This window comes from Bison bison, unplaced genomic scaffold (assembly GCF_000754665.1).
Source record: "Bison bison bison isolate TAMUID 2011002044 unplaced genomic scaffold, Bison_UMD1.0 scf7180017864066, whole genome shotgun sequence".
In the NCBI taxonomy this organism is placed as follows: Eukaryota; Metazoa; Chordata; class Mammalia; order Artiodactyla; family Bovidae; genus Bison; species Bison bison.
The window spans coordinates 1,630,483-1,647,516 of NW_011494638.1; the positions used below are offsets into that span (position 1 = coordinate 1,630,483).

The 17,034-nt window shown below is 36.0% G+C and overlaps 1 protein-coding gene across 1 annotated transcript in view; it reads right to left on the bottom strand.

Moving 5' to 3' along the window:
• Nucleotides 1-7,516: 7,516 nt before the first annotated feature.
• The window catches only part of WDR72 (WD repeat domain 72), a 227,036-nt gene continuing 217,518 nt past the window's right edge, over nucleotides 7,517-17,034 (bottom strand). Inside the window, exons 19-20 of the mRNA XM_010836763.1 lie at nucleotides 14,235-14,339; nucleotides 7,517-9,003 (exon numbers count right to left, since the gene is read on the bottom strand). Coding sequence (XP_010835065.1) covers nucleotides 8,948-9,003; nucleotides 14,235-14,339 — 161 coding nt within the window. The 3' untranslated portion in view covers nucleotides 7,517-8,947. The remainder of the gene's footprint in view (nucleotides 9,004-14,234; nucleotides 14,340-17,034) is intronic.

Below are 17,034 nucleotides of genomic sequence, written 5' to 3' on the forward strand. Positions count from 1 at the left end.
TTTTTGCATTTCTTTTCCATGAGGATGGTCTTGATCCCTGTCTCCTGTACAATGTCATGAACCTCATTCCATAGTTCATCAGGCACTCTATCTGTCAAATTTAGGCCCTTAAATCTATTTCTCACTTCCACTGTATAATCATAAGGGGTTTGATTTAGGTCATACCTGAATGGTCTAGTGGTTTTCCCTACTTTCTTCAACTTAAGTCTGAATTTGGCAATAAGGAGTTCATGGTCTGAGCCACAGTCAGCTCCTGGTCTTGTTTTTGCTGACTGTATAGAGCTTCTCCATCTTTGGCTGCAAAGAATATAATCAATCTGATTTTGGTGTTGACCATCTGGTGATGTCTATGTATAGAGTCTTCTCTTGTGTTGTTGGAAGAAGGTGTTTGTTATGACCAGTGCATTTTCTTGGCAAAACTCTATTAGTCTTTGCCCTGCTTCATTCTGTATTCCAAGGCCAAATTTGCCTGTTACTCCAGGTGTTTCTTGACTTCCTACTTTTGCATTCCAGTCCCCTATAATGAAAAAGACATCTTTTTTGGGTGTTAGTTCTATGAGGTCTTGTAGGTCTTCATAGAACCGTTCAACTTCAGCTTCTTCAGCGTTACTGGTTGGGGCATAGACTTGGATTACTGTGATATTGAATGGTTTGCCTTGGAAACGAACAGAGATCATTCTGTCGTTTTTGAGATTGCATCCAAGTACTGCATTTTGGACTCTTTTATTGACCATGATGGTCACGCCATTTCTTCTGAGGGATTCCTGCCTGCAGTAGTAGATATAATCATCTTATTATAGTTGTTATTTTTATTGCCAATCATTACTGTTAGTAATCCATACCCTTTTTTTCCATTTAAGGGAAAGAAAGGGACAGAAGCGAGAACTCTCATGAGAAATTCCACCAAGCTTTCTCAAAGGAAAAACAAGGATGAGCATGTCTTCCCAATTATGTTGTTGTTTAATATTCCTGATGTCATGGTCAACTTCCCACTTTAGCCCTTCGTTGACTCAGATTTACTGCTCAGCTCATCTATTTGCATATTGTTCCTAAAAGGAAAACTTTTCTATTATATACCATCCTCAATGGGAAGGCAAAATTCAATATACACGGTTTTGTTTTACAAAATCTTTCGGAAATTTATCTGCTTTTTAAGTTTTAGGATACTGCTTTAAAAGTACATATGTGTTTTGGTTTGGTCTCATTCATCACACTCATATAAAGCTATAGAATCATGGCTGTTAGAGTCATCTGATAATATGAAGACTGATAGAAGTCAGGAGGGAAGCTAGCTATCATTTTGTATAGGCTTAGATGGACCATGGCCTGTCCTATTCTGACATAAAACATTCCCAGAGGATTGTCTTTCAGAAGCCAGAAGAAAAACTATTTACTATTATTACCCAACAAATTGAACATTATTGTTTTCAGGTCCTGGCTACCAGAGTAATGCTGGGCTCATAATGAATGTGTTTGAGAGCTTTTATCTTTTACTTTGGGGGAATATTTTAAAAAGGATGAGATGATTGGATGGCATCACTGACTCAATGGACTTGAATTTGAGCAGACTCCAGGAAATGGTGAAGGACAGGGAGGCCTAGTATGCTGTAGTCCATGGGGACTCAAAGAGTAGGACACAACTGAGCGACTGAACAACAAGTATCACCCATGAACCTGGGGACAGTATTGACCTTTAAAAAAACTGTTGAAAACTTTGAAACTAGTCCTTTATCCTGGGAGTACTCAGTTAACATGAAACATTTTGAAAGAAAAGACTTTTATGAAAACAAACTATTTAGCTTGTTTATGCCAAAATGTTCTCCCCAATCTGAGTTAAAGCACTTACTCAAGCACTGGAGTGCCATGATGCTTGGCTGTAGTTGAGATTTAAAAGCAGGCATTTTTTGGTATGTGTAGTAATTTCAATTATTTATACTATTATATTAAGTAATACTGTATATACATATGGTAGCTGAGAGACTAGAATTATTACTCCCAATATATAGATGAGAAAATTGAGGTTCAAGGTATATGAAACTACTTTTGTCATGCCAGATAGTAAGAAAGTGATGGAGTGAGATGCAATGCTAGTACTAAAGCATCTATGTGCAATGCCTGCTGCAATGCAAAATACCTGTATTAACTACATAGATATTTGAGGAAAGTGATCAAGAACATGAAGAACAAAAGAAACAAGGAATAGTGAAAACCAGGTTAAAAGATACCAAATGTAGAAACCACTCCTCACCTTTTGCTTCACCTGTGCCTGGAATGGTGTATATTTGCTTGCTATTGGGCACGTTGACCAACCACGTACAAAAAGAACACTCTGAAGAATCCCTCACAAAAGCTACCTGTGCTTACTATCACATGTCCTAGTTCTAGCAAAATGCCAGGAATTAAAGAAAAGCTCACTTCTCTTCAGTTTCTGATACTAAAGGAGGGCCCACTTATTTACATAAAGGTGGTCCTCCTGGTTTCACTTATGCCTGGGTGCAGGAGCCACCTGCTTTTGCAAGGGAGTGACCCTGCCCCCCATCTATGCAATGGCTCAACACTTTCTTTTTGTCTTCTGGCCTCAATCTAGGTGCTCTGGGCCTCTCTGCTCAGAGCCTTCATTTGATTTGCACATAGAACTAACTGGAATGCAGTCACCTCTAGTTAGGACAGTCAGAGAAAATGGCTTCATTTGGATAATGGAAGGAAAATCTCTCCACATTTACTAAATACTTTGACTCCTTAGATATTGCAAAGAATAAAGGGACAGACTTTCACCATTTCCCAATAAAGCTTAGGTAGTAGTGGAATAAAGCAGTGTTTTCTTCCTTTTTCTTCAAAGAAAGGCTTTAGCCTGAGAGAAGGTGAAGAAGGAAGATCCTAGTAAATAAAGAAACAGAAACCTAATACTACCAGCATGTACGAGAGTAGACTATGACTTCTGTATTAAGGGAAATGATGAATGTTTTCACACGATGTGAACAGCTTTAGCACAACCTTAAAATAGTATGTTAGAGATATGTGAAGACATAGAGAAATTTGCCTGTACACTTTAAACCTTTTCTCTTCCACAAAGATTTTTAGTAAATATATGCTTTGGTCTAGAGCTCAGAGAATGTGAAAGAAAATTTCTAGCCTTGAGTGTTGCTGCCACCTACATGGCAGGAAGACTATAAACAAAACCTAACCCATTTCCAGACATGCATCAGCCGTAGTATACTTGCTATGAAAACATACTTTAGAAATCCCCAAATTTGTTTCTTTATTTGACTATCCCAATCACAACTGAAGTGATAGTATATACTATTTTGATCTCACTTTGTATCTCAAATTCTTGCAGAAATTGGAGCAAATCGCTTGGTTTAGATTGGTGGGAATACACCAGTTGTATGGAATAAAGGCTGATCCAATGAAATCTTCCTTAATATCAAAACAATCCAAAGCGCAACTTGAGCCCTGTGACTATGACTGTCTTAGGTAGAGGATGAAGGCTCCCAATCTTACTGTCTGATAGTTTTCTCTCCCTAATCACACAAGCTCTAAAATACAAAAGGAAGAAATAAGTAAAATGTCTCCTCAGTTGATTGTAGCTACCATGTTCATGGTGCATGCTCAGTTGTGTCTGACTCTGCGATCCTATGGACTATATACTGCCAGGCTCCTCTGTCCATGGGATTTTCCAGGCAAGAAGACTGGAGTAGGTTGCCATTTCCTTCTCCAAGGGATCTTCCTAACCCAGGGACCTAACCTGGGTCTCCTGCATTGACAGGGAGATTCTTTACCACTGAGCCACCTCAGAAGACCCGTTATAACTATGGAAGTGAAAGTGTTAGTTGCTCTGTTGTGTCCAACTATTTGCAACCCCATGGACTGTAGACTACCAGGCTCCTCTGTCCATGGGATTTTCCAAGGGAGAATACTGGAGTAGGCTGCAATTTCCTTTTCCAGGGAACTTCCCAACCCAGGGACTGAACCTGGGTCTCCTGCATTGCAGGCAGTTTATTTACCATCTAAGCCACCAGGGAAGCCCACTATAACTATAAATTGATGCAAATGGAAATAACATAAATGTAAGAAATCTTTAAATATAAATAGGAAAGGTTATTTCTGATAGGAAATGCAGTTGTCACTGCAGAACTATCTCTTTAAAAGTCTAAAGGAAATTTGTGATATGAAGAACATGTCATAGATCTTCTTTTTATCTTGGATGGCATCATCTGAGACTATGATGCTCAGTGACTGAGGCTATGTGAAAACACCTTCTCCCTGGAAAATACACATGTAAGATTGAAAAGCCGATTGATGACTTTACAGATAATTGCAATTAAAATAATTGCTAAGTGAATAAATGATAGGTTTTGTAACCAAGTACCAAGCAATTATTGCTATTACATCATGTTATAAATATTGGCGTTTTGCTGGCACTTGGCACTTTCCAGGTTTAGGCATAGTGTTTACTAAACACGTACTAATTATCTTCAGTGTTAAAAACATTGTATCCTTGAATTAAAAGATCACTGCTACGTTTACAGTTAGTAACATGTTGAAGACAGAAAGGTTCCCTAAAAAGATAATGAGAAAACATGGTTTGTGGAATTGAAAAAGGCGTTTGGGGAAGCAATGTCAAAAGGAAGCACCATTTGTGCTCAACATTTCCCCCTGTATACTGATAGAAATAAGCCATTTAAAGCATTTTCAATGGTCTGTGACTTTGGTTTTCATATAGTATTAAAAAAGTATATCTTACTATTTGCATGCTTATAGTCATGTGCATGATGATGGAGTTGTCACAATCTATTTTCCTGCAATATACTTTCTGGGATAAAAGTTATTTATCCTAGACTTAATGAATAGAGTCTAAGACTAGAAAACAACAAAAAATTCAGTTCAGTTCAGTTCAATCACTCAGTCGTGTCCGACTCTTTGCAACCGCATGAATTGCAGCACGCCAGGCCTCCGTGTCCATCACCAACTCCCGGAGTTCACTCAGACTCACATCCATCGAGTCAGTGATGCCATCCAGCCATTTCACCCTCTGTCGTCTCCTTCTCCTCCTGCCCCCAATCCCTCCCAGCATCAGAGTCTTTTCCAATGAGTCAACTCTTCACATGAGGTGGCCAAAGTACTGGAGTTTCAGCTTCAGCATCATTCCTTCCAAAGAAATCCCAGTAATCAAGATAAATGTATTTCAATGGAATATTTATAAAAATCAAAATAATGCAAAAAGCTTGACACTGAAATCTTCAATAAAGTTGGGATCTGCAAAGGTCTGATGAGGGTGAGAGAAGTGAAAGAGGGGTGCCAGGACAGAGCTCACTATAGTCCCTGCCCTGCCAGTGACATGAAATGACACATGCTGTCTTCAAGGGTCACAGTTGAATAAGAGTTTCCCGTGGCATGCTCTTACTGGAATATCTGTTAATTTCCAGTTTACAGTTTTACCATACATGCTATCTGTAGGGTCTTTGTTGATGAAATCAGTGTGAAGTGGTCTGGGGACCACTGAACATGAAGCCATGTAATTTCATCAGAAAGATATCTACTTAACAAAGTTTTAACTTGGCAACTTTTTAAAATTAATTCAAATTAATTTTGAATTAATTTTCACAATTTTGAAAGTATTTTACATTGCTAACTAAGTACATGTTTACAAAGCAATGACTTCCATATGAGATTAGACGCAACTGAGCATTTTACATGTAAAAGGGCATTTTGTGGAGAACCAAAGGATATATAGTACTACATTTAAATAACTGTGTAATAAAAATGTATGCAATATAGAAAATTTAAAACTACATGAATGAGTCCAGTCTATGAAAATAAGACTTTAAAGTCAATTGGAATTAATACATTCTGAGCCTTCATTTAAAACATCTGGTATAAAACTTAAATTTTAAAAGTTCAATTATTATAATGTGCCCTCCAAAGATTGAAGAGAAAGTATATCTTTTCTAAAAAGTTCATATGAATAATTATAAAAGGCTTTTAAATACATCTCACTAGAAGAAAATGTACAAGGAAGGAAGTAAAAAATAACTCAAATACTACCTTGAGATAGAATGTTAATACTTAGTAAAATATTCCCTAGCATTTTTCACTTTCATGCATTGGAGAAGGAAATGGCAGCCCACTCCAGTGTTCTTGCCTGGAGAACCCCAGGGATGGGGAAGCCTGGTGGGCTGCCGTCTATGGGGTCGCACAGAGTCGGACACGACTGAAGCGACTTAGCAGGAGCAGCAGCAGCATTTTTCTAATAGTGAGATGTTCGACGTAGTCTTGACTTAGTTTCTAAAATAGCAACAGAATATTTCAGGCCTGAGGCCACCATTCTATGTTTATAATGCTGTAAATTTTACCATATATTTGAGCTGTTTTACAGTGTTCAGATTGCTTTCCATAAACCACCTCATGGAGGGCCTCTGGACGAGCCCTGTGAGGGAGTTCTCCACATGAACGGGGAAGCGAGGCTCTGAGAAGCAGAGCAGGACACACTGCCTGGACACATGGCAGTGAAATCTTGACATGTAAACCTAGATTCTTCCCTTATGCAGTATAGCCAGTGTGTGACTCCACAATGCATAACAGATCCCGGCTTGCAAATTTGAAAATATGAATTCCATGGAAGAAAATATATAATTATAAGCGTCATCAAGATTATTACCAGAAAAGAAACTCAGTGTAATTTTCAAATGATTTATTAATTACAGTAACAAGGAAGACTCTAAATACAAACAGTTTCTTTTGCTAATATAATTACTGCATTGTTACCTAAGACTGGATGTACAAAAGGATAAACACTTAGATAAGAGGTAATCAGTTTTGAGTTTCTAGCTGTGGTACCCTATGAGTGTTCTATTTAATTGTGTGGCAATTTACTATTTCAAATTCTCTTTGCAACAGAAATTCCTGAAACATATTGAACATAAGTCAATATCATTATTTTTAAACAGACTAATGGATCTGTATCATAGATACACTTGCACATGGATATTAGGGAATGTTATTTAAGTGTCTATCTCTAAAATTCTCATTTTTAGGAATTAAAAGTTTTTATATTTAATGGTGTTGTTTCCAGAATTCATATTAATAGAAGGAAATTTTAAGGAGTCATTTGATAGGAATTTTTAAATTTTAGCAACTATAAAATGTGATACCAACAAAATCTTTAAAATCTCTTTTAGTGATGCCAGAGTTATGCTACTTCTAATTTCCTATAGCTAGTGACATAATAAAACATTTATCAAGGGTTCAATATTGATTTCCTTGGACCTGAAAAAATGCTTAATATGGCAACTATTTAAACTTATTTTTATTCTTCTTTGAAAAAAGAATAATAGAACATTGCTATAAAAACAAAGAAGTTTATTTTTAATAAGCATATTTAATGGTTACAACTACTAAAATTGCCCTTTTGAGAAGATATATCTTTATTTGATATTACTATCATTAAAAATATTTTAGGGAGTACTCCTTGTAATGGCTTTCAGAACCAGTACACAGCATGCAAGAAACTGTTCTATTGCTTAGCTTACTACCTTCCTTTTATTTTGAAATTTGTTCTAAGTGGCTTTTGACAATTCTCAGAGGTTGAGGAAAGTACATACATATATATAATTTTTTCAAAGGATGATAGTTTTCCATCATTATTCATTTAACAATATGTTACTGAAATAAAACTCAAAAGTAATTCCACGTAATATCATCTTTTAGGGCAAAAAACAACAACAACAACACATATTTTTATCTATTTTTAAAAAGTCACAGTCACCTGATGTCTAGTTCTGGTATATTCACTTAGGTCAGTAATTAATTGTAAGGTCCTTAAGGGCAGAGACCACACTATTTCAATTTTATAGTTCTATTCTTTAATCTCCCCCTATACCTTGCTCTTTGCATCCTCCCTTGCACAGAATCTGATGCTGGTGCCCCAAAAAATGTTTGTTGAAGTGACTAGAATTTCCCTATTAGATAGATATATAAAGATATGTATCATATATTTAACATATTAATTCCATTTTTCTATGGATTAGTCAATATTTGTACTCGTGTGCACACTAATAATCTTCTTTGTGATTTTCTATAAATTCAGGAATTATACAATATAAATCACAGCAAATAAATCAGATCACTGAAGGCCTTAATAGATCAGCACTTTATGTCTGTTCCTGTTTATATTGCTTCACATATTTTAGTTTGAGAATTCCTGCTTCTTTCTGGGAATAGAAAGTCAAGCTTCTTTCTGGGAATAGAACTACCAGAGTTTATACTTAATAAGGATCAATCGTGATGTGTTATCAGTAGTTTCCCCTTCCCTAGCTCACATCTATATGGCCAACAAAATCAACCTTTAGCTAAAGACATTAGCCTCTATGTCATTAGAAGTCTAAATTAACTTGACTGCACAAGATTGGTCTCTGTTATACTGTGTATCACTTATTTGGGCTAATTGATGACTAAATGGAATTGGCTACTTTGTTGACAACATTTCATGCTTAAAGATGAGATTTACTACAGGATGATTGATTCAAATTAAAGCATCTACTAAAACATAAATGCCCTCACCTGACAAATCAAACAAATTTGGTAAAGTTTTAGAGTAAGTACATTTAAGCAACATTAAATTTAAAAGCATTGTTTGTTATATTGTTTAAAAGCAAATGGGATTATATAATTCAGGAACTGTAAACTGGAAGAAAAATCTAAAGTGGTATTAAATTTGTGTCTGTGGGCTGCTCTACTTGTTGGAATCACAAAATGACAATGATTTCTTAAAACTAGAGGAATTTGAATATTTTTGATCAGTAATGACTCTGAACAAAGTACTGGCAAATCTACCACAAATTAATAACTAGACTAATAATAACATAGCTTATATATACAATGATAAACAAATGGCATGTTTGGGTTTTCTTAATTTGTCCAAATCCAGTTCCTACCGATGAGGTTACAATTAGCACAGCTTGCAGGAGCACACCTTTTCTATCCATAAATGATGCTTTCGTTTACCTGGAAAGAAAACAGATTATCTTGGGTTATATGGTGAAATGCAGAAAGGGAAGGAGAAAAGAAGTGTAAGAGGAAGGGTGGAAGAGAAAGGAGGATGAAAGGAGGGAGAATATGAAGAAAAATATAAAGCAAGAAAGGGAAGAAGGAAAGAAGAAAGCAATTACTCATAATTTCTACATTTATTTCTCTATATAAATAAAATATTAATATAATAAAGAAATTCTTATAAGCCAAGCCTCAGGTAACTATTTTAATTGCACATCTTATTAATATTTTTTTAATCACTGAGGAAGATCAGCAGTTGTCAACAAGATAAATTGAGTTTGAAATTAATAAATTTCCATAAATTTCAAGCAGTTGAATTGTTCTTGGAGAAGCTCACCATGGCAGTTTTAGGACAAAATGGTATAAATATCAGTTGAAATATGGTTTGAGCTATAGCATTCTTAAAGAGAATGTATTTCTCAGAGTGCAGGCTAAAAAAAAAAAATCACTTGATTAAATTAATTTGACTAGAGCATTGTGCCTCAGTTAACTACTTCTAAACACATTTATATTAATAATGTGACCAATCATAGTAACTCCCATTCCTATTGGCAAAAACTCAAAAAGCTGATTATTTACTTTAGGTAAACCAATATTCAATATTGTATTATATATGTATTACATATATATGCCCAGAATTTTATATCCTTTAAAAATTATTAGATTAATGCTTTTTCCCTTTTGGTAAATTATTTAAAATATTGATGTTGTTACACACAACTGGAAGATAGAGCTTACATGTTTTTACCACTGAAATTGTTCTTACTTCTTCTAGAACATTTTTTTTAGCACTAGTCATGAGAAGTGTGTTCTTGAAGGCTATGACTGATGGGCTGCTCACACATTCTACATTTTTTCTGCTTCATGCATCATCATCAGCCATCTCCAACACTCCACTCCTGAATCTGTCCTACTTTCTGTTACCTGATTTTTGCTGGTGATTCATGAGCCAGAATAGTATAAAAAAAAAAAAAAAAAGCTTCGCTTTTCACAATGTAGTATCCTCTACGAAACAGTAAGAAACCTAGTTTTATTCATCAGATTCATGCAAATATAATATTGATTAACAATGATGTATGTAGATATACACACATAACGTGCTATATAAAAACCACTAAAATGTTCTGTTAATGGCAGAATGCATACTGATTATAAACTACTTCAGAATGACATAAAAATGCTTATCTGAAAATGCATTTTTTTTGTACTTCCAAACCCTTCTTTGTCACTATTATTTTCAGCTGAAGCCACATTTAAGTGCACTATCCCTGGTGCACTAGTAAGTAAAATGCTTAGTTTTCCAAGCCAATAAGCTGATAAAAGCTCAAGGTTTCTCATTAACACTTGTATAAAATTTGTGAACCTCACACCATATTTTTTAAGATAAGGGGCCAAGAACATGTTTTTTTTAATATTCTGGAGATCAGGGATTGGACTATATACAATCACTGTGCATTAAACAGTTAATAAGAAGTTAGCCAACAAAATACTAAACTGAACTATTTTTGTGATAACATCTTTCAGATTCAGAAGTGACCAGGGCTTAAAGAACCAAAGAAAGAAAGCCCAATGGCCCTAAAAACACAAAAAAGGGAGCTGTAAGTTCACATGTTGTCTCAGTGCTTCTATTACTAGACATCAAAGTTATTCCCACAGGTTCCAGGAATGTATATATGCTGGTGAAGAAGCCAGTAGACTTCACAGAGTCTAAGCCAGAAACTTCAATCTGGGATTCACCTGTGAGTCAAAAGTCTTTGCTAATGAATTATTCCAAAGAAAAGACACTGCTGAGGGAGACTTTAACCTATCAGACAAGACCTCCAGGTTCACTGGCAGGGTCAGAGTAACAAGAATGCTGTGGTCTAAAGCTGCTTTGCCCAACCTTAATGGACTGCACGCACTCACCTGGGTATTCAACTTGAACCAATAAAGAGATCACAATGGCATGATGAATAAGGTAGAGCCCTCTAGAGGAGGTGAATGACCACTCCACCAGGCATCTAAATTGTGACCTATATGCAAGCTCCAGCCCATTTACAAATGGGTCATCCCAGCTGGTGAAGCAGTGATGTCAACGAAAAAATAATCTACATACTGAATTAAAATCCATTTTGTTCAAAGATAATTCACAAAGTCAATCTTACTGTTTTATATAAATTCTAAAAATTTGATTTTATTACTGGCATTTTTAAATGCTCCATCAACAGTTTAAAAATTTCAACTTCATTAAAAAAAAATTAGTTTCTCTGCACTGTAAGTTTCTTATTCCTTGCAGATGCAAACTAGTTGATAGGAGCAATATAAAGCTATGTAAGTTTCAGTAAAATAATGTTTTAGAGGATTTGCCAAGAAAAGACTTTACTTGGAGAGAACAATATATGATGCGATACTCTTGAACTGTGCTTGAGTATAAAAATGATTTTGTTTTCACTTTCTGGATGCTGTTTGAACAACTGGCATATTCATTAAAAATGATGTAATAAATATATTAGTTATTTAGAATTGCATAAATAAAGCCATGTAAGGTCAATATCCATTAAAGGCAAAAGACTGATCACATCCACCTTTGTAACTAGGGGATTTGCATACATATGAAAGTGCTAAAAATAATTTTAAGTGAAATATTCCAGGTGAAAATGGTAAGATTAGCTCATTCAGATTTAAATATGCTTCTTTCCATACAAGAAATAATGAATATAATAATGCAGTTATAAGCTTAGCTACCAAAGCACTTCTACTGTTTCGAGGACATCTTCTCAAACCTTACCACTTAAAGATCCCAAATTTTATTTTTTTCTTCTAACAAAGGTGGTTTAACATGCTTTCCAGAGCAACACCACCTGTACATGGTAAATAGAGGTCACTAGACCACCAAAGTAATGTTTATACTTTTGGAGCTCTACATTTGAATGACTTGATATTTTGAAGTTGATTTTTGGACGTTGAGAAGTGGCCAGTCATATTTTCATGGTTCAAGGGAAGTCCCACCATGCCACCAATTTCACAAATCTCCCTTCATGTTCAGTTTTAAGAATTTTGTTTCTCAAATGCTCATACTTCAAGGAAATGCACTCTATCATCAAAATCTTTCTTACTAAACAAGCATCTCTGTCAGAAGTGTCTTAATTTCTTATCACAGAATTTTATCCACACGAGGAGCAATAAATAATTCATGCCTCTGCCTCTTTGTTGTGTGTCCCTGAACTGCACAGAGCTGCGAGGCTGACAGCTGTGTCAGGACAAGCACCAAGGATCTGACATGACAAGTGACTAACAAGTTTCTTTCAGTTCATAGAGAAGGAAGACAATGGCCCAAAGTGCAGAAAGAAACCTTGAAACAAAATAAAACTGCTTCTTTCTTTTTACCTAAGTGTTTGCTATGAGCTTATTTCCACCCCACAAGCCCTGGTCATTTTATAGGACTGCCCAGCCCCCTTTATTCCTCACACTCGCTTGGCCATTTACGCCCGGCCACGGATCAATATGAGCAATTCTTGGAGAAATACGATGTCTCCATGACAACCAAGCCACAAATTCTCAGTGGAAGGCAGTGAGACCAGTAGTGAACTCTCCAGAGGTTTCTAGGCCTATAAGGCTAGATGTCTTAAAATGCAGGAATGGACAGAAGAAAAAGCCAGAGTAATTCATTCTTTATTACCAGTTTAATGATGTCCAATGTATAGAATGGTACTCACTTTTTAAGTTAAGATTCTTTATCAACACTTCTGTTTTCTAATTGATCTTTCTTTTTTGATATATCCTTTTGTTTATGCCAATCAGATAGACTGTGCTATATTTGAATATCACCACAATTACACTCATACTGAGGGACAATCGAAATTTATTCTACTTTTAAAACAGCATAAAGCTGATCTATTCTTGCAAAAAAAACCCAAAGAACACTTCAGTAAAAACTTCACTCATGGATTTAACTGCCTGATAAGGTGATTGACAGAAAACTGTTGATTAACACAGTTTAAAAACCTAGTCAAAATCAGACAATTGTAGTCAGAACTAAAAGTAATTTTAAAATGCTACCACTACTCTCTCCCTTTTCACGTGGGACACATCTATAAGGCAGTGGGTGGGGCTGTTGTGCTGATGAAAAATTTCTGTCATTGCTAAAGACGCCATTTCTCAGTCCATGGATGCTGAGGCAGAAGTGTGGCTGAGAACAGACACACAGCAGCAGTCCGTCTTTTGAGGAATCTTGGTGTAGTGGAGGAGACGGAAATACAAGCCATTGCCACTGGGCCAACTGGGGTTCCAAGATGACTTAGGGGACCTGACATAGATTGCAGGCTGCACCTTTCACTGAAAATTAAATCTCAGTAGCTCTCCTCGGGGAAGGATCAGGGGACTGTTTGCAGCTGCCCCCTGTCAGCGAAGGCTACAAGATTTGGAAATCTCTTAACTAAGCTGACAGACCACAGAGAGGATGAATCAAAAATCTGATACATGGATCAGCACACAAAGATGCGAGAGGGTAGAGGGTACACAGCAGCCAGAGAAAACAGCAAAGAAAAATGTTCAGGGAGGGAAGATAGTTAAATCGCTCATGGTAATAAGGCATCTTCTAGCATTTAATGGTTTTATAGTGAGCCAGGAATTGTCTTTCAACTCTCTTAAGTTTTTTGTTTCCCCTTTTAATTAATTCGTTGTTAAGACTAGGCAGGCTTCAAAACAAAACAGAAAGAAAAACTCATGCTTAAGTTTTCTTGGACATATCCTTCCAGTACATTTCTGTCTATTCTTTCTATAAAGAAAATACAAACATCAGTAACCTGGACAGAGGGTAAATTTTATTGAATGCTTTCTCTTTTCTCCCTAATTCTCCACTTCCTCTTGATCCCATCATTTGAAATATTTTAAAATGTTGCTATTTCTCAAGTTTCCAACCTCTGCCTCTATTAACCAGTTTAGCCTAAAATTGATGATAATGAACTAATAGTGTCAGCTTCCCTTCTCAGTCATAAAGCCTTTGTACTTCCTCCAACTGAATTCTTGATGAAAGAGGAAAAGATAACAGCTCCACACTGTGACCCCTGGAGGTGACCATTAATTTGACAGTGCAGCTGCTAAAAGAAAACAGCATTACAATGTCCTCTCCCCCCACCCCCTTCCAAGGACCCCAAAGCTGTGTCAAATTTATCATTTATACTTGACTATTTTTAAATGGCTTTCACCTGGACTCTCAGACTCTTCCAAGACACATCTGTCAGGCATGTCCTCGGTGTCTTGGAAGTTTGCCGAGTTTGAGTTGCTGTCATGCTTGACCGAACTGACTGGAGCTATTAAAAAAGAGAGAGAGCAAAGAAAGAGAAAAAGGGCAATGAGAAAGTAGTAATAAACACCATTAAACATTTCCTTTCATTTCCACAGATATTTCCAGGGACACACTACATAAACACAAATAATAAATTGAAATAAAATGTATCCTCTAAGTACGTATTGGCAGACGTGTAATTAGTTGAAAATCTATAGATGAGACTTTATCTTAGAAGAAAAATAAGTTTGTAGCATCAGCTTAAAAGCCACAAAGTAACAAAGTGATCTCTTCGAAACAGAAAGCATATTTTTAATGCATAAATCTAAAAGAGTATAGTCAATTAACAGCAACAGGACCAGCTCTGTCCTGGTGCAGTGGTTCTTTTTGTCACACAAATCACAGTGGATGAACACTTTTCATGCATTTTGGTTTTCTTTCATCAAATTAAAAATGATGGTTCCAAACACAAATAAAAAAATCCCTATAAAAATAAATTTTAAAAGATAGGATAAATACATTGCAAATGATAATAAGGAGAGGTGGTCTTTTGAATGGCAGGTCTTCACACAACTACAATGAGATATTTTCTGAGTAGGAATTATGCACAGAAACAAAAGCGAAAATAGGAATATAAAATTTCCTATAAACACATTACAACTACTAGCTCTGTTAGAGAAGCACAGGCTTAAGTTTCCACATTTTTCTACAAGTAACATATTTCCCTATTATATTTCTTCAAGGAATCACTTAATCAGGAAAAGCAGATGTGGTCTTCATGAAGACACTCTGAATAACAAAACAAAGCAAGCCTTAAATAATATAAATTATGTCATACTCATCTAAAGCCAAGCAGTAGGACTTTTGTCTGTCACAGATTTCTTTGGTGAAAATTACCACTGTCTCCTCAGGTCCTGATAACACACACAACATATTATTTATAAGCCATAAATGCAATAGAGGAAATATATATTTATGTCATAATATGTTTATATATATCTTTAGCATAGATATTTAACAAGAAATAATCTGTTGGCCCAGGGCAGTGGGCTGGCTGCTGTTTGTAAGCCTCCCTTAGGAGATGAGGGAGCAAATGCAGAGGCTAGAGCTTGTGTTACTTCACACATTCAATAAGTGATGCAGAGGGCTGCCTGAGGGCCAAAGTAGCCTTAGGAGAGCTCACACTTCCCAGACTCCTGTCTTGTTTTCATGGACTGTGCATAGCAGTGGTGCCCATAACCTGAAACCCATAAACACACATTTAAAGGAGACCAGTGACATGTTTCTGTTCTAAATATCCTCTCCAGTTTCACCCACCCTCTCAGAATACCAATAATGCCGCTTTGTTGTGTGGAAGGGCAAGCACAGAATTAGAATTCACTTTTTATTTGGGAATAAAATATGAGAAAAACTATATCTGATTTTGAATAAATATGCACAACTTTTCATTTTGAGTTCTCTGAAAACAAACATGGAAGTAGGTACCACGTCTGTTTTGTTCACCTGTGTATGCCCTAGGCTATGGAAAGTATTCTTAAGGATTTGTGTGATGAGTAAATAGATAAACAAATGAATGAAGCAGAGGTACCATACTGGATGTCCTTCTGATTCAAGAGTATATATGCTGTATCTTCAGCTTGACCTGTTCAGCTTCTTGTTTAGGCCCACTTGAGATGAAAGATGTATATGTACAAAGTGGTGGTGTTGGGCTAGTCCATGACTTGGAAGGAGAGCTAAGTAGTGTGTATGGTGGTGTTGGGTTAGTCCATGACTTGGAAGGAGAGCTAAGTAGTGTGTATGGTGGTGTTGGGTTAGTCCATGACTTGGAAGGAGAGCTAAGTAGCGTGTATGGCCCGTGTAGTTATTTTGCTGTCACTGCTTTTAGTTTTCCTCAGTTTGGATCATACTTCAGTTTACTTCTGAATCCATAGATTTTTTTGAAATGTTTAAGTGGAATAATTAAATGCATCAAAGTTGCAGAATACTATTACATTGGTCAAAATTTTCTGGTTTACTTTCTTGATTTTTTTTATATTTATATATCTTGTTAATTTTCTGAGATACTTCTGTTGGTATTTATAATGGGGAATTAACCATAACACTGACAGAAAATGAAGCAGCATCTGTGTTTACTTGGGTAAACATATCATACTTGTCATCCCACACATTATTCTTTCATCTAAAACTTGCATCTATTCATTTATCTAATCATTCCTCCAAAACACTCTTCTAGATACAGGGGCCTCAAAGAGCTGAAGAGAGCATGGTATTAGAACAACAAAGTCCATGCCTACCACCAGATTTAGTGGCAATAAAGTAGTCCCAGGATGAACTGACATTCCAGATCTTTCAATAAAACAGGAAAGTTAGATGTATCAATAGTTTTAGCTGCATGAACTTTATTTAACTCACACTATAAGGTACCTTTGCAGGTATTTTTGTCTCCAGAAAGATTTTGGAGGGTGTTGTTTGTGGCGGGGGGAGTAGAGTAGAGTAGTAGAATAGAGTAATAGAGTAGAAAGGGTTGTTCATTAGATGTTTGGCTTAATTGCATTTTTGCTTCCAAATTGGAGAGATGGTACAAGATTTGCCCTTTAGTTTTTATTGGGTAGCTTATAGAGTATCCGGTTAAATTCACTGTGGAAGAAATTCTTACATTCTATCAATTAGGAACAATAGACATTGAAGAGGTTAATTACTGCCATTCCACCTTTTTTTTT